The sequence below is a fragment of the Adiantum capillus-veneris genome, chromosome 25, assembly GCF_014529385.1.
Source record: "Adiantum capillus-veneris isolate H3 chromosome 25, ASM1452938v2, whole genome shotgun sequence".
Taxonomy (NCBI): Eukaryota; Viridiplantae; Streptophyta; class Polypodiopsida; order Polypodiales; family Pteridaceae; genus Adiantum; species Adiantum capillus-veneris.
The window spans coordinates 32,823,949-32,848,596 of record NC_140955.1 but is presented as its reverse complement, the minus strand read 5'-3'; the positions used below and the strand labels follow the sequence as shown (position 1 = coordinate 32,848,596).

The 24,648-nt window shown below is 41.9% G+C and overlaps 1 protein-coding gene across 1 annotated transcript; it reads left to right on the top strand.

Annotated features, from left to right (window-relative positions):
• Nucleotides 1-8,037: 8,037 nt before the first annotated feature.
• Nucleotides 8,038-24,264, top strand: LOC147424674 (uncharacterized). The gene is made up of 3 exons (XM_086499975.1): nucleotides 8,038-8,310; nucleotides 8,392-8,624; nucleotides 24,249-24,264. Exons 1-3 carry the CDS (start codon nucleotides 8,038-8,040, stop codon nucleotides 24,262-24,264), a joined length of 522 nt encoding a protein of 173 aa, XP_086356101.1.
• The last annotated feature ends 384 nt before the right edge of the window (nucleotides 24,265-24,648 follow it).

The window sequence follows — 24,648 nt, the reverse complement described above, 5'->3', positions numbered from 1 at the left end:
GGTTCACAGTGCAAGCCTCCAACACCACCACCTCCTCCTCACAGCACCAAGAAGAGTAAAATTCTTTGCGGCGCAATAGCAAGTAGCACATCATCAACCTCCCACAACCTCAAAGTGGCAGTGGACATTGAGCCCCCCAAAGAAACTGGCTTGGGTATACTGTCTTCAAGCGTCTGCTAGATTGGATCAAATACTTTTCATGGGCTATTGCATGCTAGTTTCAAGTGGGTGGCGATCCTTTACAATTTCCTTTATATCAATCATGTTTAGCTCTACTTGGTTTTATGATTGCTCAAAAAGTTTTGCTCAGAGTTTGAAATTTCTCGTGTTTTAGATAGGTTTAGAGCTTAGTGCAAGACTTCATTGGCTGATAGAGTGGTAAAGCTTGCACTAGGTGAGAAAAATCCAATAAAACATAAAATTTTCTGATTTTAGTTAGGGAATGTTGTTGAGCATCTTGAGCCTATTCTTTGTTGATTTCTTTTGTTTTAGAAGTAGGGTAAGTAGACAAGTTCTCATTGTTATGGATCTACATGTCACTAAAAATATATTTTTTCAAAAGTGGTGAAACCTTGAATGAGGACAATGTGTCTTTGAAAGTTGGTGATTTCGAGCATGAACTTCATGAACAAGAGTGTGTAAATGCATAGCCATAGTCAGGATTCTCAAAAAGTCAATCATCAGCTTCTGTGAGAGAAAATCATGATTTTCTCCTCTAGATTAGAATCGAAGACGAATTTGTGCTGGGTACCGGGCAATGTGTTTAACCTGCTTGCTTAAGCACATGAATGAATATTTGTTGTTAGTTAATCTATAGAAGGTGAGAAAGAGTTGGTTAGGAGGTTTTCAAGAAGACTAACCACTTGTTGACCCCAACCTACAAGGCTTAAACAAGCTACAGAGACTGCAGTTGTAAAGAGGGTTATAAAGACCATAGATTTGGAAAAAAGGCTAAAAAGTGCATTTTGGGGTAACTCCTAGAGAGAATCACGTTTTTCTCCCTTTTTCCAGTTTTGGAGCTTAGAAATCTACAAGGTTGAGATCATGCAATCACCTTGACTCAAGAAGGCCATCCATCAAATCCAAAGTAAATTTTGGCATCAAAAGTGAGTGTAGAGGTTGGCCTTTAGACCAAAGAAATTGTTTAAATTGTGCTTGTGGTCATATCAGTTGTTCGATTTGGGTAGAAGTTGGCAAAATGTATTCTTGAAGAGGGGTAGGGTAGTACACTTTGAGATTGACCAAAGTTTGGAAAAATGGTCAAAAGCATGGCTGAATTTTTTCTTCAATTTTTGCTAGAGATGAAATTTTTGGCTAAGTTTTATACCAAGAGCCTATCTTAGGGTGAGAATCACATCCATTGTGGTGGAAATGCAATTGGGCATTTTTCCAGGTAGAATATGAGAAAATTGCAATTGTCTCTTATATTTTAGCTATCTCAATCATTTTAAGCCAACACTTGCACTAGAGGAAGACCTCAAGGTAAGGAATACACCCATATAGTCAAATTTGGAAATGGGTCTGTGTGTATAAGATTAGGCCAATTTTCTCTAGGAAAGAAGACCAAAAGGGGGTTAAGTGACCCTGGGACCATCAAAAGAGTTAAAAAATTTAGGATTGTTGCAAGATTGGGTTGTTGGGAGTGTGTGGTATGCCTCTAAGAGAGTTGAAGTGAAAATATCTCAAAAGATCTCTAAGGAAAAGAAATTCTCAATTTTCTCCACACAATGCAGGAAGCAAAGTTGTTTGGAAAACTTTGGCTCCATTCACTAAAATGAGATTTGTAGAGCATTAGTGGGTCTTGAGATTAATAAAATTGTGCATGAAGTCTTGTAGTTTTCTAAAGTTGTATATACATCAGTTGCCAGCTTGACATAACTCCATCAGTGCTCTAGTTTTTGTTGAGTCTTGTACAAGCAAGGATATTGGTGCACAAGAAGAGTTGAAGTACGAGAAACGTTCCAAGTGATCCAAAAGAATTACAGTTAATAGCAGGTAAAGTTTGAAAATCCTAAATTGTTCATGTTCTTGAGATCTGGAGCTTGGTATCGGTTGGGCGTCAAACTGCCAAGAGATCAAGTGAGTCAAGGGTCAACTGAGAAAAATGTCAATCAGGTTAAACTAGAACACTTATCAACCGTGTAAGAAGAAGTGGTCTCTAACACTTTTTTTGAACCAGTCTTCACTATCCTTATGACCAAAGATTAAAGCACCAGAAATGAGCTATCATAGTAAGGGAAAGGGAGAAGGAACATCACGAAGACCAAAAATTCCACCAACCATGCAACTCTACTACCATTATACTAATGGTGAGGGAGCAAGAATCTATGTAGACATCCATCATAAGTGCTTTGTTTGTGAAGACTTGGGAAACCTTGAGTTTTGAGAGCAAGTTGAGGCTGTCAATAATGGAGATTGATGCTTTTATGAAATTCCTCACTTAGGATTGATAAACCCGATCTTGTAGAAGCCATGGGAATGACTAGAACCAAAGAAAAATTCTACGAAGGAATCAAGAGACCTCCATTGGAGAATGACTCAAGAGCTAGATTTATAGGCCATTAAAGAGCTAGAAAGTGTGCTTGTAGATGATCCTATGGTGGGATTGTACAAGTTAATGACCAAATAAAGGGAAAGCTATTACATCAGGAAAGATGTGAGCCCGATAGAGCTTATCAACAGCAAACTAATGTACATGTATGTCTACAAGTTAAAAACGAAAAAATGACCTATTTTGGTAGATACAAAGGGTAATGATTATAGGTATGCATATCTGGGAGACATGGAAAAGATATCCTATTAGGGAAAACCATTTTCTATCATCTACTTAAATGATGGCATGCAAAAAGCCGATTGAAAAAGAGGTAAGTTTTATGGACACAGTCATTGAAATTCCACCCAATTTAGAGAGTACCCGTATGATAGGATCAAGAATACCAGACGTTCTAGATTCTTGGATGAGAAGGAGTCACTTGTCAGAACCAGAGCCTATTAGAGGTGTCTATACAACCATTACAAGGTCATACATGCCACACCATACTGAACGGGTAAGGCCAGATGTGACTATGAGAGAAGGACCAAAAGCTATATAGAGAATGTCACCATCTCTGTATGAGGAAGTTTTTGCAAGATCTCTTAGAATGGTGAGATATGTCACTGAGCCAAGGCCCAAAAGAAGTACAATGGATCATGTGATCCCCATGCACATTCATCATCATTGAAACAGGTATTGCAAGTTGAATATGTCACAAATTTCCACATCCAGTTTGAAGGCTTTGGGTTCACCCTGGAAGGTACATCCCTTACTTGGTTCCAACCTCCAAAAAAGGAAGACTATGAGAATAAATAAGCATTTTTACAGGATTTTGTAGAGGAGTTTTGCATGAGAGGAATCAAGCAAAATACCGTGTCTCAAATTCATTCCTTCAAACAAAAAGATGGTGAAAAAGTCCTAGAGGTTGCCTTGCGATTCAAGATATACATTGAGAGATGTCCACCACGTGAGAAACCTAAGGAGGATTCCCAAGTAGTTTTGTTCATTGAGGGGCTAAAAAACAAGCACCTCAAGAAGGATTTTCATTTGTAAGTGTATGAAATTGGATGATGTAAAAAAAGAAGCTCTCTACTTAGTTGGAAAGCTATCAAATTTATGGATAAGTGTCACAAGATTCAGATGTGATTTTAGGAGAGTTTTGATTTGCAGCTAGTGGATCAAGTACAACAAAGACACCATTACAAGAGTAGACCCCCATGAACATTTAGCAGTTTGCAGAGGAACTTATGAGGAGAATGGGCTAGAAGCTAGGAATTCAGAACCAGAGGGTACTACCATTGAGGCGATGCTTCACCTATGGAGGGGACCATCCGACATAATAGTGCACTATATTTTTTCCACCATATCCTTAGCAGAAGTGGTGTTCCATTTAGAGCAAGTGGACAAACCATACCACCAAGGAATGCTACTACAAAAAAAGACAAGTTAGGAACGGCGTTATCAACCTAAGCCTTAGTACCAATAGGACGTGCCAATAAATCCTTTGTATCAACCAAACAGACCAACATCACCACCACAAAGGTATGCATCAAGACGAGTAACCCACAACCAGGAGTAGAAAACACAAGACCGATGTTAGGCCATTAATCGCCACTATCTAGAATATGATGCATAAGTAATGTATGTGTATCCAAATCAATATGAAGAAGAGGATTCTCTAGTACCAGTTCATACGTATTACAAAGAGGAAAACCCCAAACAATACCATCCAAGTGATTTGTCTCTATAAAGGGTCATGGAATCATATGAGTAGGAGAGTGTTGTCTCATCCTCTAGAGCTTTAGAGTTAAAAAAAGGCAATGTAAATCATAGTGAAAGGTTTACCCTAAGTTAGGGAACACTGATGTTCATAGGTAATCAGGGTGAGGCTAAACCAAGATCATATTCTCAAAGACCATATGCCCAACAAAGAACTCTAGGACCTTGTTTCAGGTGTGATAGAGGCTATTTATCTAGAGAATGCCCAAAAAGACCAACCAAATGTAGTAGTCAGTACTCTATGTGAAGAAGGATGAGGGAGGATATTGTGGAGGATGTGGGATCAAACACTTGTACCTTGATTAACAAACCCAGACAAAGGAGGAAAAGTGATGATGAACATTGTGGAGGTCTTACCATCTTCAAGTGGATCAGATTTAGGCACAAAAATACCAATAAAATTGGTGACAAGGATGCATGCAAAATAGAAAGAAACAAGCAAGAAAGAGGGTAGCAACTCTCACAAATCTTCTAGCATGAAATCAGTCAAAAAATCCACACAAGATAGAGTTAGATCCCATTATCATAAGAAGTTAAAGGCTGTTACAATTGAGTTTTAACAACCTTTAAGAAAAGCCAAATGAGATAGAGTTAGGTCCTAGTATCATAAGTAGTTAAAGGCTGTGATAGCTATCACAAGCTCAAGAGCAATCACAACAACCAACAAAACCCTAATTCAGTGTCATCCTAGGGGAATTACTTGAGATGGAACAAAAACCAAGCAAAAAAATGCCCAAAGAGGCTAGTTCCAGAGGTGCAATACTATTCGCCAAGAAGATCAATCCGTTGAAAGCAATTATGAAGGCATATGAAGCTGCACTAGACAATTGCAAGCAGACAATGTAACCCAGACGGCTGGCATATCCTAATGAAGAATGGAAAAAGCTTCAACTAGAGATGTGCAAAAAGTTGATGGAGACGTGTCAAGATCTCATGGAACCTCCACCAACTATGTGTCTCCAAGATAGGATAATACCTCAATCATTTGTAGACCTCAAGAACCCCAATGAAGGGAAAGAAAAGAGTGACGAAGAACATGGTCATGAGACTCTAGTTGTAGACAAAATTCAATAGGAAGCCTCAAACAAATGAGGCAAGGAAAAAGAGCTGAGACACCCTCAAGGGGGAAAACATGCAGACACACATTAAAAAGAATCAACAAATCAAGTGGCAGAGAACATGCTAAATGATTTTATTTACCTGACACCTCCTAATGTGCCAGAACTCAGAGAAAATTTTCATGAAGAACTTTAGATATAGTCAAGAAGGCTAGAAATGAGAATCAAGAAGAATAAGGGTCAGCACACATTGCTGAAATCATCAACCTTGACAAAGCCATGATGGATGTCAACATGGAGTCTATGTATGGCAACCAAGGAACAAAGAAGTCAAAGGATAGTAGGGGGGAAACCTTTAGGGAGTTGCCTTCCTACCTAGGGCCATATGAAGATAAATCTGACATTATGAGAAAGATATCGAGTAGATCTCCATGGGACAAAAATTCCACAAAAGGTTTTGCGACATTTTCCTTTGCTTCCTCGCATCAAGCATTTCTTCGAATGTAAGTCCATGGCCGCCCTAGCATCATGGCATGAGGAGAATAAATCTTCGGATGGTGTGCTACGAATTCCTGCAGATTGCGCAGCCTGGAAACATATAGATGGAACATGGTCGGATTTTGCCAGGGAAGCTCGAAATTTGCGCTTAGGCCTGGCTATGGATGGCGTAAATCCATTTGGTCAAAGATCAACATCTTACAGTGTATGGCCCATTGTCATCGTCAACTACAACATTCCCCCGTGGTTGACTACGAAGAAGGGGCACCTATGGCTAAGCTTGATTGTGCCAGGGCGATATAAAGTGGGGAATATGGATGTGTATCTTCGTCCACTATTGGAAGAGCTACAACAATTGTGGATTGGCATAGAGGTGGTGGATATGAGCCGACACACAGGACGACGGAATGCTTTGATCAGAGGCATTCTAATGTGGACCATGCATGACTATCCCGGGCTAACAGAATGCTCAGGTGATCTATTGACACTCCTCACTCAAACACTGTAAATATTGTTTTTTCCCATAGTTGATCTATTATCATGTGTATACATGCAGGGCTTCAAACAAGCGGATATAGAGCATGTGTCACATGTGGACCTAGACTGAATGCACGTAGGGCACCCTCACTGAAGAAGCAAATCTACGAAGGTCATCAAGCGTATCTTCCAGAGAATCATGTGTTACGCGACGGCTTTTTGGGAAGAGAGCCACCAAGGATGTCTGCACAAGCATGGTTAGAGCAGAAGGAGATGTGCGATGACGGATTGCCTCCAGGGATGAAGAGACTATCTCTATGGTACGAGTTACCATACTGGCCCCGACTCATGATCAATCACTTGCTCGATCCAATGCACATATTCAAGAATGTGGGTACTCTACTATGGGACCATTTGACCGGCAAGAAAGATACTTTGGGAGCCAGAGTTGACCTTAGAAATGTGGATCGTATGGAGCAATATTGGCCGCAAACAGCGTCTGATGGATCGATAAAACTCCCTAAAGCACCATGGATTTTCACAGGAGCCCAAGAACGCAAAGTAAAAGAGGCCATTCGATCTTTGCGGACCCCCACTGGCGTAATGCACTCGCTCCGAACGTGTTTCACTAAAGAAGGAAAGCTTACCGGTTTGAAGTCACACGATTGGCATAAAATGTGTCAGGTACGTTCATAGTGGACTTTAATATCATTGCATAAAATGTGGACTTTAATATCATTGCTGCACATACTTTACAGTTTATTTTACCGGTTGCCATTGAGGGATGTTTGTCTCTCGACATCCGTAACACAATCTACAAACTTGCAAAGCTGGTGCAATGGATCTCACAAAAGGAGATCAACGTAGACTCCATACCATTCGCCAAACTAAATGCTGCGGAGCTTGTGTGCATGTTTGAGAAACATTTTCCTACTACAATGCTAACCATTCAGGTGCATCTTCTTGTTCACATAGTTGATGAGGTGGAAATAGCTGGCACAGTTCATTCCAGATGGATGTTCTTCTTAGAGCGTTTCATGAAAACGCTTAAGGGATATGTGCGTCAAAAGGCACGTCCGGAGGGTAGCATGGCAGAAGGTTGGTTGGTATCAGAGTCCCTAGTGTACATTGGAGAGTGGCTAGACGGATTTGATAAATCCCGGGACACGCTATGGCGAACCATAGATGATGAGCGCATATCTGGGATTGTCATGTGCAATCTCGGTGTTGAGAAGAAGATGACGGAAGATCTAGAGGCTAAAATCAACCGATTTTGCATGCTTCACAATCCAGTGATGCAAAAGTGGATTTCACAATATGAGGATGCAAAGCAAGAGCGACAAAGGGCACGAATCGAGTGGAGACGGGGAAGACGACCACCGATGCACTATCCAGCGGTTCTGGAGAGCCTACCAACCTTCATGAGCTTAAGATGGTTGCACAACCAATTGAAAAGCGCACAACAATGCGGTGCGAAGTGACTGAAGAAGAGTGGGAGTACTCTCGGGGTTGCGCGACCAAGGTAAGTTTGCAATGTACGACTAGCAAGTGACTTTATTTATAAACGTTTGAACGGCCACTCATAATCTTTGTTCGTTGTAGTATAAGTCATACACAGCAGCATGGTGTAAAGGTCGACATTTTAGGGTGGAACGAATCGACAAAAAGCGTTTTACTCAAGATTGTGGAATCATGGCAAAATTTGAACAGTCTAGTCGACGACGTTCCTCTGATGCAGATCCTGTGGTGGCGGAACTCACTTACTTCGGCACGCTGCAAGAGATTTTGAGGATCGATTACAGAGGATTTTTTGTCGACTTGTTCGACGTGCAATGGTTCAAGATAATCATGGAGGGTCGCAACGCTACTGTGCGTAGAGGAGAGTCTGGTTTTCTTGAGGTGGATTCTACTAAGAAATGGACTGACCTAAGAGACACTTTCGTACTACCCGAGCATTGTGAACAAGTAAGTATGTAAATAGTTAACATCCCCCTTTTACAAGTTATGTGCTTGAAAGCTCTCATGTAAGTTATGTGGCTCTGGCAGGTAGTATTTCATCCTACAAAGTCTACATCAAACTGGTGGTATGTCATAGAGGTAGCCCCTCGTAGTGCAAGGACGTATGAAGGCTACCATGTGCCAATCACAACGACATCAATGGAGGAGATCAGAGAAGATGCTCAATCAGAAGCCGCTGCGGTGGTGCCAGACGAGCATCAAGATGCTACTACTCTATATGGGGTGCATGCAGAGGAGCTACAAAATGAAACAGAGGATATGTGTTTAAACGGAGAGCTCTATATAGATATAGGAAGTTATGCTGAGTTATGCGAGGATGAGAGAGAGATCTCTTAAAGCCACAAATATTGTATTTGAACAATTTTGATCCGTGTTGTAAAAGCTCTGGCTCTCTAAGTACCTTCCATGGTGTATAACGCTCTTTTCTACTCGCGCTCACATCTTTTGATTGAAAATTCTGAGTTTTCGACTTGCCTCTTCTATCACTCGATTCATTGCGTCATTGTATTTATATGCGTCATTACGTCATTGTATTTAATGGTCTTTGCGTCATTGTCTACTCTATTCATTCAATATTAAGTTTAAATATTCGTGTGTTTAATGCAGGTATGGATGATGAGGAGTTTCTTTCTTCTTTGTCACCGCAGCAGAGACAGTGGTACGTGGAGCGTCATCGCTCTGGCGCATCATCGCGCGTTCCTACACCATCCGCATCTCCCTCTTTTTCGGAGCATTCGGCGCGCTCCGAAGCTTCGGCGTCGACGAGACGAGCTTCACACTCGTCTAGACATCGGCGCTCTAGTGGTGGCGGTGGCGGTTGTTGTGGGGATTCCGCCACCGATGCCTCCACACCGCCTCGTGTTCGACGAGGCTCTTTACCCTCCCCTTCTTTGCCCGCCCCCACACCAGCCACAGCATCGCCATCTACGCCAGGTTTTGCACGGCTGACTGTTCCTAGAAGCTACACACCTCTACCTACTCCGCCAGGAGCCACCCCACTCGACACTCCTCGCTTCGGGGCCCAGACGCCGGTGGAGACACCTGACGTCCGTACCCTCATCGACACGCCGCTAGAGACCCCTGCCGGGACACCCAGGTTCACGCGTCACCGGCCAGAGGGCTTGCCTTACTCCGTCGACATCAGCGGCGGCATCATCATGGATGATGACGGCAAGAAGGTGATCTCGCGCATGCGTGGTCTTTGCTCTCAGCTGTTTAGACACTATATACTAAACAAATGGAGTGAAGTACCAAGTGATTTAAAAAACAGAGTCATCAGCATACTTCATGATGAGTTTCCCGTTCCAACACGGGATCAGCGCTTCAATGAAGACCTGATGAAGATTCGAATGCGCGAATACTGCAAACACAAGCGTTCCGAAGTGCAAAAAGCAATCAAGAATGGGTGGAATAGGCCAGATTGGCTGGCCAAAGAAGATTGGAAGAATGCGAAGAAAGCAGCGCGCGAGAATCCCGACAAGTGGAAGCAACAAAAGGATGCAGCCAGAGCGCGAGTAGAGGCAGGGAGCTCGCACCACTTGGGGAGCGGTGGATGGGCATCATTTGAGGCCGATTTTGTAAGTCTTTTCACATTGCTCTTTATGCATGTTCGATAGTTTAGGGTTTATGAGTTTTTTAGTTCTAACATAATGAGATCTTTGTATGTTTTGACAGTGGTCAATGACAGGACGTGATCCCACACCGTACGAGCGCGAGTACGCAGGCAGGAAGGGCTTAAACGCCCTGATGGACATTCTCAGTTCTCGCGGCGGCATGGTTAGTATTAGGGTTTACTCTTTTTTATTTTTTGTATTCTTTTATAAATGTCGTTATATGTTTATACTTACTGAAAGCTGTCTTATTGTCTTTTTTTGCAGAATCCGACAGATACGCCGCTTGGACGCGATGAGACGTCTGACTAGACGACGTCAGTTTAGCCGTAGCTAGATAGCATTAGTTTAGGGTTTCTCATAGCTTATGTATCATGAGACGGATTTTATACGTCTTTTTGAACCATGTATATTATTACATTTGTCACCGCAGTTTCTTTTGCCAATCAATTCTTTATGCCTATGATGTTGTACAATTGTCATTATTACATTTGCCAATCAATTCATTTTGCCTATGATGTGTACAATTGTCAATTTTGCAAACAATGCGTCTTGTGGGTGACTATTTTGGGTCTATTATCTACCTTTGCACTTTTTTTAAAAAGTGAATCAAGTACAATATGGTTGATTGAATGCCCTGCCACCAAAAAAATATTCTCTCGGGCGTCGCTATAAGCGTCGCTATTTATGGCTCTGTAGCGTCGCTATGAGCGTCGCTATAGTCTTCTGTGTAAACGTCGCTATAAGCGTCGCTATATAGCGACGCTCATAGCGACGCATATAGCGACGCTTATAGCGATGCTTATAGCGACGCTCTCGTAGCGACGCTTTTAGCGACGCCGGGGGTTATAAAAACCCAATGTTTTTCCGTCGCTAACAACGTCACAAGAGCACACAACCTCTTGTAGTGTTTGCTTGTATGCATCCAAGGGGAATCATGCTTTTTCAAAAGGCTATGATGCTTAAACAAATAGAGGAGGGCCCAATATTATTTGATTGTGAAAAGTATATACAATTGGAGTCTTTTTTGAAAGGAGAAAAACTATATGTATATTCTTAAGAGATATTGGGCCACCTATATAGGGGGCATAGAAGACTTGTAGAGAGGGACCATAATCTTTGGTAAAGACAAGTGGAGAGTTGATTTCCATGGGAATTTATCTATATGGGGTGGAAGATGGATATATTATTTTTCTACTACTAATTCAAAAGAGGTAAGAAAGTTTGGGGGTATATAGTTGGTTATTGTATGCTTATTCTATTTACAAAACAAAAAAGAAAAGGTTGGTAATATAAATATATGACTAAGGTGACATTCTTGAGAAGAGTATAATGTATGTGTCGCCACAAAGGTTAAACGAAGAGGGGGAATTTACTCTAGATAACTTAATAGCGTAGAAAAATATATACACATATGAGGAAGAGGACGTTGAGTAGGCTGAGAAATGTTGCAAAAAGATGGTTACCATTTTATGCCACTCATATTAGCCCTCCCCCAAGCCTAAAGATATTCATATCTTTAGGAGGACGGTGTTGCTCTTTTTTTTTTCTTTCTTTTTTTTCTCTTTTTTTGTCATTTTTCCTTTTTTTTTTTTGTTTTTTTCAATAGGAGGAGTGTCATGCACTCTTTTACTCCATTAGACCTGCTTTTCATTACCTCAATCCCATAAATTGGAGATGGGAGGGTTGCCTTGGGTATGTTCAGATTCCGAGTCTGGTTCTTCTTTGCACATCAAAGCTTTAAAAATAGGGGGAGCATTTGCCAAGCCGAAGGGAGCCATGCCAATTTGGAGCTTAGACGATGTAGGCAGATGACTGCCTATCAACGGATTGATACGTTGAAAGTAGGGCTTTAATCTCCATCCATTGACTCTGGTCTTGTGGAGTTTTCCTGATAAATCTGCTAATCTGTAACTACCATTCCCAAACTTTGTTTTTATCATGAAAGGTCCCTCCCATCTTTGCAAAAACTTTTTGTCAAGTCGAGTATCGAGTCGGTTATCATAGCGAAGAACCAACATACCTTCCTTCAATCCTTTCCCATTGAGCTTCTTGTTGATTTTATCCCTTTGGCTTGTCGCTTTGGTGATGTAGTGATCAATGGACTCTTCTCTATCTAGCTCAAGTCGTTGGAGATCTAAGATCCTTTCATGTAAAACCTCCTTTGGTTTTTTTGCCACTCTTGCAAGAACGCGCAAGCTTGAGAGCTCTACCTCAATGGGTAGAAGTGCTTCCTGTCCATAAACTAGATGAAAAGGGGTGAATTGGGTAGATACCTTGAAAGATGTCCTATACGCCCAAAGAGCAGCCGTCAAATGGCGATCCCAATCATTAGGCCGGTCCACAACCTGTTTAGAAATGATCTTACATATCATTCCATTCACTTTTTCCACCAATCCATTGCATTGAGGATAGTAGGGTGTGGAATGCAGGTGTTTCACTTTTAACCTCCTCAAGAGATCATTCAGAAGGTCAGCCCTAAAACCCGGGCCTCGATCTGATAAGATTTCTAGGGGTGTTCCAAACCTACTACAAATATGATCAAAAATAAACTTTGATACCTCTTCAGCTGTGATTCGGGTTGTGCTTGTTGCTTCTGCCCATCGTGTCATGTAGTCAACACACATGATGATGAAAACCTTCCCTGTAGAAGTACGAGGTAGGGGACCTATTGCATCCACACCCCACTTTTCAAAAGGGCCATAAGATATTATTGGGACTCGAGGCTCATATGTTAGTCGTCTATCCCCAGCAATTTGGCATGGCTTACATGCTTTACACCAATATTGGACATCACGATGTAAGCTCGGCCAAATAAACCCTGCTTGTAAAATCTTCCTACTTGTAATATCTTGAGAAAAGTGACCACCACAGACATAATCATGACATGAAAGAAGAATTTTCTCTATCTCTTGCACACCTGGTACTCTCCTCAAGACCAAATCTTTCCCTTTGTGATATAAATCATCCCCGATCAACTGGTAAGGTGTGGCCTTCTTAACTAGTCTATGTCTTTGCACCTTGTCTAAGTGTTTGGGACACTCACCTGCTTGTAGAAAGAAGATAATGTCTTTTAGCTCCTCTTGACCTTGATATTTGGGTTCATATAGTTTCACACCTCCTACCGCCATTTGAAGCTTTTCATTTGCGAGTAAGTCTGCTTCCTTGTTATGAGTTCTCACAATGTGTTGTACCTGTGTTGCTTTAAAACCCTTCATCAAAGCTCTTACACTACTAAGCCACTCAAACAATGTACGATTCTTGCACCTCCAAGTCCCTTGGATTTGCTTGACCACTAGCAAAGAATCACCTTTTATAATAAGTCTTTGTATGCCTAATTCTTTGCATTCTTCTAACCCAAGGGTTAGAGCAGCATACTCAGCCTCATTGTTAGAGTGAACATTGGGTAGAGTGATACCTTTTCTAACCATTACCTCCTTTTGTGGGTTTAAAATGATGATCCCCCCTGCTGCTTTGTCTTGTTGGCGTTGATAAGCTCCGTCAAAGCATAAAGTATGGGCATTATCAATCTCCTTCACTTTGAACTGTTTTGAGCCTTCCACTCTTTGTGGTCGTGATCCTTCCCTTTCTCTCACTTTGTAGGTGAGAATGTCTGCAAGTCCTGCTCTTGTGCTATCTTCTACAAGGAAAGTGTATTCAAATTCTTGGAGTTCAAGCACCCACTTTGCTATTCTAGATGAGAGGCTCATGTGTTGTACTACATATGGTAGATTGTTCTCTAAGGTGAGAAAAACAAATGGCACAGGGAGAAGATACGATCGAAACTTCCTTACCGCAAACAAGATTGCAAAGACCACTTTCTCCATTTCAGTGTATCCCTTCTCGGCTGGAGTCATCACCTTGCTTGCAAAATAGATCGGCCTCATGTATGATGTTTTAGGATCTTTTTGCATCAAAACAACACCAATTGCTTCGAAACCTACACTTGGAGTGACATAATAAGTCTCCTTTAGATCTGGTGGCATTAGGATTGGGAGAGAGCTAAGAATGCCCTTCACTTCCTCAAAACATTTTGCATGTTCCCTCCCCCATTCAAATGTAGATTGGCTTGCCAACCTATGCAAAGGGGCGATGGCTTCTGCTAGGAGATGGATGAAGCGAGACATGTACCTCACTTTGTGGTTGAAGGTCATTAGCTCCTTTGTTGTTGTTGGTGGAGATAATGACAAAAGGGCCTCTACTTTGGAGGGATCCACTTGAATTCCTTGTGAAGAAACCACATGGCCTAGCAAAACCACCTGAGATTCACCGATATGACACTTCTCTGGGTTGAGTTGTCCCCCAAATTGATGGAGCCTCTAGTAAGCCCCTCTTCAACCTTTTGGCAATGAAGTGATCTACAACTATAAATACAGAAATCATCCATAAAGACTCTTATAGATTTTCCAAAGAATGGCTGAAATACAAATATTGTGAATCTCATGAAGGTGCTAGGAGCATTGGTGAGCCCAAAAGGCATTACTCTGAATGCAAAACATCCCCAAGGTGTGATGAAGGTGGTTTTTGGTTGGTCCTCTTCTGCTATTCTAATTTGAAAATATCCTGAATACCCATCACACACAGTGTAGCATTCGTGACCTGCTACTTCATTCAAAATTTCATCTTGGAAAGGGAGAGGGAAGTGGTCCCTCTTTGTCGCAGCGTTGAGGGGTTTGTAATCCACGCAGACCCTCCACTTACCATTCTTCTTGGGAGTGACTACAATAGGTGATACCCATCCGGAGTTGGATACTGGATAGATGAAGCCAGACTTCAAGAGTCGATTCACTTCCTGTAGGAGAGCCTTTTGTTGCACAGATCCTAGTCGCCTTAACTTTTGAGCCACGGGTTTGGTCCTTGGTTTCAATTCAATTCGATGCTCTATTACATCTACACCTCTTATTTGTGAGTAGTCAGTGATAAGCAAATTGGGATACCTCCTTAACATATTGATGTAGGACCTCTTCTCCTCACAAGTAAGATCTTTTGCAAGCATCTTCTCAAATCCTTCTTCAAGGTGGTGGCATCTTTCATCCCCTCGTGTGTGATTGTCTGTTGGCTTTTCTTCTACTGGAACATCTTGAGTGTTGGCGTTGAATACAATTCCCATTACCTCCAAAGAAGACTCCTCTTCACTGGTTGATGCACTGGTTGATGCTTCCTCATCACTTGAGTAGGGACTCTCCTCCTCGCTCTCTTCATCTGCCGTGGTTTCATAGTTGATATCTAGTTGCTTTCCTTCTCGCCAATCATACACCACCGGTTGACCCTTCTTAAGAATCAAACGACCACTTTCCCATTTTTGATCTGCATTCACAGCAATGAGCCAAGGCCTCCCTAGGATGATGGGATAGCCCTCCCCCTTAGCTGGCATGACATACATATCCACTCGTGCATCTATGTTACATACAGAGACTTTTACATTTTCAATGATCCCCAAACACTTCACGCTTGAGTTGTTGGCTAGCCTAGCTTGACAATTAGAGGACTTTGTAATTTCAAGCCCTAACTTGTTCATTGATTTTTCCGTGATCACACACATTTGAGCTCCACCATCAACATATACATTAGACACCTTTTTACCCCTTATGTAAGCATCCACAATGGGTTCCACATCTTTTTGTAGCTTTGAGGCCACAACCTTAATGGAAAGATTTGCTTTCTTTTTTGGAATTCTTGTACTTACCAACTTTGGCCATTGCCTTCTTACTTTGGCTGATAGGTGTAGAAGTTGAGGCCATGAAATGTTTGGCTTTTGGGTTTGTAAATCCTCCAAGATGTTGTAGGGCTCTAGCTCCTTTCCCAATGGGAAGTCGTTGATACCAATTTCCCTTCGCCTTGATCTTTTCTTCCTGCTACTTTCAGCTTCTTCCATCTTTGACTTCTTCTTCTTGTCCCTTCTGGCTGAATTTGTTCCTTCACTTCTCATGTCTTCATCCTTATCATGTGCTCTTGTGCGTTTTTCTGCCGGCATAACATCAAAGTTTAGAGTATGCTCATCTATTACCTCTTCTACCTTGATGATGTTGACTCCTCTTTCTTCCTCCTCATGTGGGACGGGAGGTATATTTGCTGGTGGTGGTGGTCGTCGAAGGATTTGTGGGCCTTGAGCTTGTTCTTGTTGCACAGTGAGAGGAGGCAGTCTAGGGGGATATATGTCTCCCGGAAGTCGCCTTGGATGTGGACAATTGTACATGCCATGGCCCATTTCATTGCAATTCCAACATCGCAACTCTTGAGCTTGTCTTCGTTGATTGCGATTCCCTTCTCTTGGTTGTCGTTGTTGAGGTAGGCCTTGTACTAGATTCAGAGTGAGGTTCTCAAGCTGTTGAGTTAGCCTTTGTAAAACCTCTTGTTGAGAGTTATCTCCTATTTGTGAAGATTGTGCAAGAGGGGCCCTAATTTGTGCTTCCATGGTTTGTGAAGACTCCCTCTCACTCACTTCATTCAAACCCCTTGCTCTATGTGCTTGGAAGTGTAGTTTTCTAAACTTGATGATGTCTACCTCACGTGCTTCTTCGAAGGTGGATGGGAATTTTAGCTCTACTTTAGCCTTTAAAAGTGGATACAAGCCAACCATGAATCTCTCTTTTAATTTTTTAGAAAGTTAGGTGCACCACCATGATTTTCTAATGTAGCCTCCCATCTACCCCATAGATTGACAAAGGTTGCTTCATAAGAGGGATAGTCTTCAAGTGATACCTGCTTATGCCCAATAAGACATTTCCATAGTCCTTCAGAAGTATCACCTTGCCCGAACTTGGAGAGGAAGCTTGCTCGCAGTCTCTCCCAATTGGACTTGATTTGGGGTTGCAAGGCCTCATACCATGCTTTAGCTTCTGCTTTTAGAACCAACGGGAAGGCTCGTAGCTTTATTTCCTCTTCATCTCTCCCGGATATGAGATGTGCCATCTCCAAGTTGTCAAGAAACTCTTGCGCATCTTCCCCACTTCTTGCATAGAACGTGGGAAAAGAACTTGACATTTTGTTTAGACTTTTTTAAATCTCTTTTTTTTAAACAAACTTTTCTCTTACAGGCCGCACAAGATTATTGACACTATAAATCTGATTACATTAAAATGAAGATGTACACATCCATTGCTAATTCGTACTTTATCATAGGTAGAATAAATGGATTAATTGAAGCATTGATTTCATTGAGGCGAGTGGATCCAAATATCCTCCTTATGATAGACTGAAACCTAAACTTAGTTGCAATGATTATATGAATGGATTGCCGAGCAATAGGCCTAAAAGGTTCATTATTTTGATCGTGATTCATGTGCTACTCCTCGTTGTTGGTTTGAAGACCTCGTTCCTTCATACGTCCCTTGAGCACCCCTTCACCACTCCTTGTTCCTGCCTTTAAAACAAAATGAAAACGTGAACATCAAAAGAAGTTTCATAATTGATGATTGGAAGTATAATTGGATTGGGTGATGCCAGTATTTCTCTAAGTCTTTCTGCACCAAACATAAAAACAATGCGTTGCTGGAAAAAGACTTTTCTATCTATGTGAACATTTACTCTAATGTGTTGTGCAAAATGAAATGGATAGATGGGAACTCCATTGTTCATCACTAAAGAATTTGAAGGTAACTTGGAAATATGTTCCTCAGTGGGGGCACCACTTTATGAGGGCGAGCTTTTTGAAATGGGGCCTCTAAACCCAAACCAATGGGCCTACCCTCACAAAATGTTCGTAAAGAGGTACGCACACTACTTGGGGCACCACCTTCTTTTGGGAGTGGAGAAGGAAACCAATCAAAATGACACTTGCACTCACCCACTCAAGCAACACACTTTGAAAACCCCCTTACTCTATATACACTTTGGACACTTGAACACCATCAACGATTATGCAACCCAATGCCGTGCATCAAAATGAAATATGCAATTTGTGGAATAGCATTCACCTTCTCCCCATAAGAATACCCATAATACATCCAAACTCTTCCTCTCTCAAGCACTCATCAAAAAAAATCATGCTCACAAGACTTGCCTCTCAAACACACATGAGAATCACTTACATCAAACTAACACACTTTGCATAGAGAGCTCATCTCCATCTATGCAATGCCGTGACACAAATAAAATCACCATGAGAGGTAGCCACATGCATATGTAATGAAGCAAAAGAGAGTTGGAGTGAGAAATTTCTTTAGACCAATTGAATAAGTGTGGAGAAACAAACCAATGGTAAATTGAGAATAGAACACTTACTTGATTTCTCGCACACCTTTTAAGGGGAGAACCGACGCTTGCTAACCATCACGAATTGCGACACTTGAAAGTTTTGAAGATGATTTCATGATCATTAACATAACCATGAGAGAGATCATGATGTATTTACAAGTTATTGAGGTGCTACAAATGATTTATTGGGTCGATGGAGTAAGAGATTGTAGAATGGAAAGAGTGGAGAATAGAGTTGCACTTCCTCCAAAGAGGAAGGTTAGGAGGGAGGATGTGAAAGAGGGAGAGTTGGGGTTTTCTCTACTATTGATCAAGAAACAACATGAAGTTGAAAATATAGGTGTGTGTGTCCTTGAGTCTCTCCAAGGGGGGCTATTTATAGTTGTGTAGGAGTGGGATTATGCTACACTTAATTAGAGTAAGTGATTAGCCCTAATCATTAGGAGATTTCGGAGGTCTTTTGGAGGGCCTTTTGGAAGAGAGAGGAAAATAAGCTCCTCCAATGAGAGAAGAGCCTACGTTACGTAGAAAAATAGATTGATATTAACAAAAATATAAAAGGTGTCCCTCTCCTCATTTAATAATCTAGTGGTCCTTGAAGACGATCACTCTCTTTCATTTAATGCGAGCACCTTTTTCAGAAGTTAGATGCGGTGCATTTGATACGGCTTACGTCATCACTAGAATTCAAAAAGTTACAAAACTATCAAGTGGTGGAAGATTTTGAAACTTTTGATACTGTCAATGCGTCCGGAACGCCCAAATATCCTAGAAATGAATGTCCAATTGCCTAACTCCGACATCCAAAGAGGCAAAGAATGTCAAAAACCCCTAAAAGAACATTTTACTAACGGCGCGCGAGGGGTCATTCCAAAATTTTGGAATGCCTTATCGCGCGCCGTTAGTAAAAAGGCCCTTTTTTCCTCTTTTAGAGAGATTTTTGAGGGGAAAATGTCAAAAAATCTCTAAAAAGGCCTCCATCTATCACATAGGTTTTTTCTTCATTATCTTAGCCTTAGAGATCATAATTTCGGGTCTATAAGAGTGAGCACGCACACCCATTGTTACAATTCTACAAAGTGCATTTTGATCGCACGCACGCACACACACACACACACACACACACACAGACAGACAAATACAACATACACACAAACACACAGAGACACAAATATAACATACACACACACACAGACAGACACACACAGAGACACACACACTCACAAACACAGAGACACACAAATATAACATACACACACACACACACAAACACAAAGAGCCTCTCTCTCTCTCTCTCTCTCTCTCTCTCTCTCTCTCTCTCTCTCTCTCTCTCTCTCTCTCTCTCTCTCTATACTATAGGCGCGCGTAGAGAGGCACAACCGGTGTGCATGTCTCTATGCGTGCCTTTAGTACTGTGCATCCACCAGTGTATGTGTTTATGTGTGTATGTGTGAGTGTTATAAAGAGAGGAAGTAAGGCGGGGGAAAGAGAGAGAGAGAGAGAGAGAGAGAGAGAGTCTTTCTGTTACCTTATACTAACGGCGCGAGGAGGTGTTTTTTGAGGTCAAAACATGCTCCACGCGCGCCGTTAGTAATGGGAGTCTCTCACTCTCTCTCTCTTTAAATATGCTAAGCTATAGAAAGGAAGGAGAGAGAGAGAGAGAGAGAGAGAGAGAGGATGGTGCAAAAGTGCCATAGAGAAACATGGGTAGGCTATAAGAGTGAGCACGCACACCCATTGTTTCGGGTCTATAAGAGTGAGCACGCACACCCATTGTTAAAATTCTACAAAGTGCATTTTGATCACACACACATACAAATATAACATACACACAAACACAAAGAGACACAAATATAATATACACACACACAGAGACACACACACTCACAAACACACAGACACACAAATATAACATACACACACACACTCACAAACACACAGACACACAAATATAACATACACACACACACACACACAAACACAAAGAGCCCCCCCCTCTCTCTCTCTCTCTCTCTCTCTCTCTCTCTCTCTCTCTCTCTCTCTCTCTCTCTCTCTCTCTCTCTCTCTACTATAGGCGCGCGTAGAGAGGCACAACCGGTGTGCATGTCTCTATGCGCGCCTTTAGTACTGTGCATCCACCAGTGTATGTGTTTATGTGTGAGTGTTATAGAGAGAGGAAGAAAGGCGGGGGAAAGAGAGAGAGAGAGAGAGAGTCTTTCTGTTACCTTATACTAACGGCGCGAGGAGGTGTTTTTTGAGGTTAAAACATGCTCCACGCGCGCCGTTAGTAATGGGAGTCTCTCACTCTCTCTCTCTCTCTCTCTCTCTCTCTCTTTTTAAATATGCTAAGCTATAGAAAGGAGAGAGAGAGAGAGAGAGAGAGAGAGAGAGAGAGAGAGAGAGAGATGGTGCAAAAGTGCAATAGAGAAACATGGGTAGGCTATAAGAGTGAGCACGCACACCCATTGTTACATCCATTGTTTCGGGTCTATAAGAGTGAGCACTCACACCCATTGTTACAATTCTACAAAGTGCATTTTGCTCACACACACACACACACACACACAGACAAATATAATATACACACAAACACACAGAGACACAAATATAATATACACACACACAGAGACACACACACTCACAAACACACAGACACACAAATATAACATACACACACACACACAAACACAAAGAGCCCCCCCCCCCCCTCTCTCTCTCTCTCTCTCTCTCTCTCTCTCTCTCCTCTCTCTGTCTCTCTCTCTCACTCTCTCTCTCTCTCTCTCTCTCTCTCTCTCTCTCTCTCTCTCTCTCTATACTATAGGCGCGCGTAGAGAGGCACAACCGGTGTGCATGTCTCTATGCGCGCCTTTAGTACTGTGCATCCACCAGTGTATGTGTTTATGTGTGAGTGTTATAGAGAGAGGAAGAAAGGCGGGGGAAAGAGAGAGAGAGAGAGAGAGTCTTTCTGTTAACTTATACTAACGGCGCGAGGAGGTGTTTTTTGAGGTTAAAACATGCTCCACGCGCGCCGTTAGTAATGGGAGTCTCTCACACACACACACAAACACATAGAGCCCCCCTCTCTCTCTCTCTCTCTCTCTCTCTCTCTCTATACTATAGGCGCACGTAGAGAGGCACAACCGGTGTGCATGTCTCTATGCACGCCTTTAGTACTGTGCATCCACCAGTGTATGTGTTTGTGTGTGTATGTGTGAGTATTTATGTGTCTCTTCTCTCTCTCTCTCTCTCTCTCTCTCTCTCTCTCTCTATACTATAGGCGCGTGTAGAGAGGCACAACCGGTGTGCATGTCTCTATGCGCGCCTTTAGTACTGTGCATCCACCAATGGATGTGTTTATGTGTGTATGTGTGAGTGTTATAGAGAGAGGAAGTAAGGCGGGGGAAAGAGAGAGAGAGAGAATCTTTCTGTTACCTTATACTAACGGGCGAGGAGGTGTTTTTTGAGGTCAAAACATGCTCCACGCGCGCCGTTAGTAATGGGAGTCTCTCACTCTCTGTCTTTTTAAATATGCTAAGCTATAGAGATAGAGAGAGAGAGAGAGAGGTGCAAAAGTGCTATAGAGAAACATGGGTAGGCTTTCTTGAAAGATAATTGTCCAAAAATTACTAAAAAGAGCTTTGTACTAACGGCGCGCAGAGGGGCATTCTAGCATTTTAGAATGCCTCCTCGCGTGCCTTAAGTAAAAAGCCCTTTTTTTGGGGGTTTTGACATTTTTTACCTCTCCGGATGTCGGAATGAGACAAGTAGACATCCGTTTTTTAGGGTATTTTGGCGTTTCGGACGCATTGGTGGTGTCAAAAGCCTCAAAATCTATCAACATTTAACAGTTTGTGACTTTTCAACTTTCAGTGATGACGTAAGCTGCCTTGAATGCGCCGCACCTGCCTCCTGAAAAAGACGCTCACATTAAATAAAAAAGTGACCGTTTTCAAGGACGATTGGGAATATAAATCTACTTTTTAAAGTGTCTGGTTGTCCTTTTGGACGTACTCACAAGGTGCAAGTGCATTTTAAAAAAAGTTTCTAGAGAGAGAAATACAATTTCTTACAAGGCCCTCCAAATGACCTCCGAAATTTTCTAATGTAAGTGTCCTTTGACCACTCATTGAATATTGGACATAAAAGGGACTATTTTTTCACCAAAAATATCATATTAAACCGTGAAGACTCCATAGGGGTGCATAATGTAGGTGGGCCCCACCATGAGGCTCTACGGGTGGCTCCTGCGGGGTATCTCAACTTGTCTGTCTTGGCATTTAGAAAGCATCTTTAGGTTGGTCCCATCACATGCAAGTGACTTTGAACACTCATTGCTCTTCTAGAAGATGAGTAGGGGAAAAATAAGATCTCACCCTCTTGATTTACTTGATTTACAGTTCCCTTTTGCTGCGAATCTGACAGATGTACACTATTTTGACCATAACTTTTTACCTGTAGCTCGGAATGACATGCTTCAAAAGGCAAAATTGACCTTCTCAACATGATTGATATGAATTTGGACTATTCTGCACGCCCATGCACCAAGGAATTCGGTTTGGGAGGTCCACACTAGGCTAGGGAACCTTTTGCTTCCAAGTCTTTTTGTATGGGCCCTTTGCTTGTATGCATCCAAGGGGAATCATGCTTTTTCAAAAGGCTATGATGCTTAAACAAATAGAGGAGGGCCCAATATTATTTGCTTGTGAAAAGAATATACAAATGGAGTCTTTTTTGAAAGGAGAAAAACTATATGTATATTCTTAAGAGATATTGGGCCACCTATGTAGGGGGCATAGAAGACTTGTAGAGAGGGACCATAATCTTTGGTAAAGACAAGTGGAGAGTTGATTTCCATGGGAATTTATCTATATGGGGTGGAAGATGGATATATTATTTTTCTACTACTAATTCAAAAGAGGTAAGAAAGTTTGGGGGTATATAGTTGGTTATTGTATGCTTATTCTATTTACAAAACAAAAAAGAAAAGGGTGGTAATATAAATATATGACTAAGGTGACATTCTTGAGAAGAGTATAATGTATGTGTCGCCACAAAGGTTAAACGAAGAGGGGGGATTTACTCTAGATAACTTAATAGCGTAGAAAAATATATACACATATGAGGAAGAGGACGTTGAGTAGGCTGAGAAATGTTGCAAAAAGATGGTTACCATTTTATGCCACTCAACGTCAAAGAGTATAAGGATGCATTCACATGGTCTTATAAGGACTTGAATGGGGTTGATTTTCCCATCTATCAGCTTACAATTCCTTTAAGCCTGATGATAAGCCAAGCAAACAATGCCCTTATACTTACAATGAAACTTTGCCAAGAAAATCAAACAAGAGATCAATAAGCTGAAGAAAGATGAATTCTTTTACAGAATTGAAAATAGAGATTGGGTGTGTTAACCCTCACAGCACACGGACACCCTATGATCTATAAACGTTGTATTATTTAGAGTCAGGTACCGGGCTTGTCGGACCAATAGGAACAAGGTAAGGGTGATCGCCGATGACAGGCGCACTCTAACTGGAATATTCAAGGAGTTAGTTGGCTAAGTATGGGCGCCCAAGTGTGAATGGGGTGAGCTCATATAAAAGCCACTAAACCTAATTTTTACTCATTCTCTCATTGTGCAATAGAAGCTACTCTTGCTCCATCTCCACCTTCTCCATCACCATCTCCTTGTGTGTGTGTGTGTGTGTGTGTGTGTGTGTGTGTGTGTGTGTGTACGTGTGTGTGTGTGTGAGAGAGAGAGAGTGTGAGAGTGTGTGTGTGATCGAGCGTTGCGGTGGCACGACGGCGGCGAGGCGGTTGAGCGCGGTGTAGCGGCGTCTCCCTCTTCTTCGCGGCGCGGGAATCCTTCATTCGCAACTACGCAGGAAGGTGAGTGACACACCATTCTTCCTTGTGAGCTTGTCTGTTGTATGACTGTGTGCTAGGAGCCTTTGTGGCTCGCACATGGCGCGTAGCAAGTCCCTAGCCTTGACATTTTTGGCGCCGTTGCCGGAGAGCTGCTGCGCGTGAAGCTCCAATGGCGACCTGTAAATTGTATTGAAGCTATTTTTTATGTAGGAAAGGCGCAGCTTAAGTTTGACTATTGTTGTTATGCAAAAACAGTAGAGAAAGACAAAATGTTGTTGACTGCATTCAAGTTTTCTGTGTTCTGTTAAGCTCTGTTTTGCTAGTTCTATTAAGCTCAGATTTCAGCTTACACAGTTAGCATTTCTTGCGTTTTCTGCATTTTCTGGTTTGCACTGCACAGTTCTGTCAAGTTTCAATTTTCTGCATTTTCTGTTTTGTGCATAGTTAGGCGCACAGTTAGTTAATTAAGCAGGTTAGTAATTAGGTGAACCACTGATTAGCAAGTCAGTAGGTAGGTGGGACAGTAAATAGTTAGGTGAGGTCAACGCGCATCAAAACGCGTACCAAATAATATCCAAAAAAAAAAGTAAAAAAATGTAAAAAGAAAAAA

Bases quoted from the DNA above. Each gene is read 5' to 3' on its own strand.
- LOC147424674 (XM_086499975.1), top strand. From the start codon at position 8,038: ATGGCAAAATTTGAACAGTCTAGTCGACGACGTTCCTCTGATGCAGAT. The intron at 8,311-8,391 runs GTAAGTATGTAA...TGGCTCTGGCAG, and splicing joins TACCCGAGCATTGTGAACAA to GTAGTATTTCATCCTACAAA.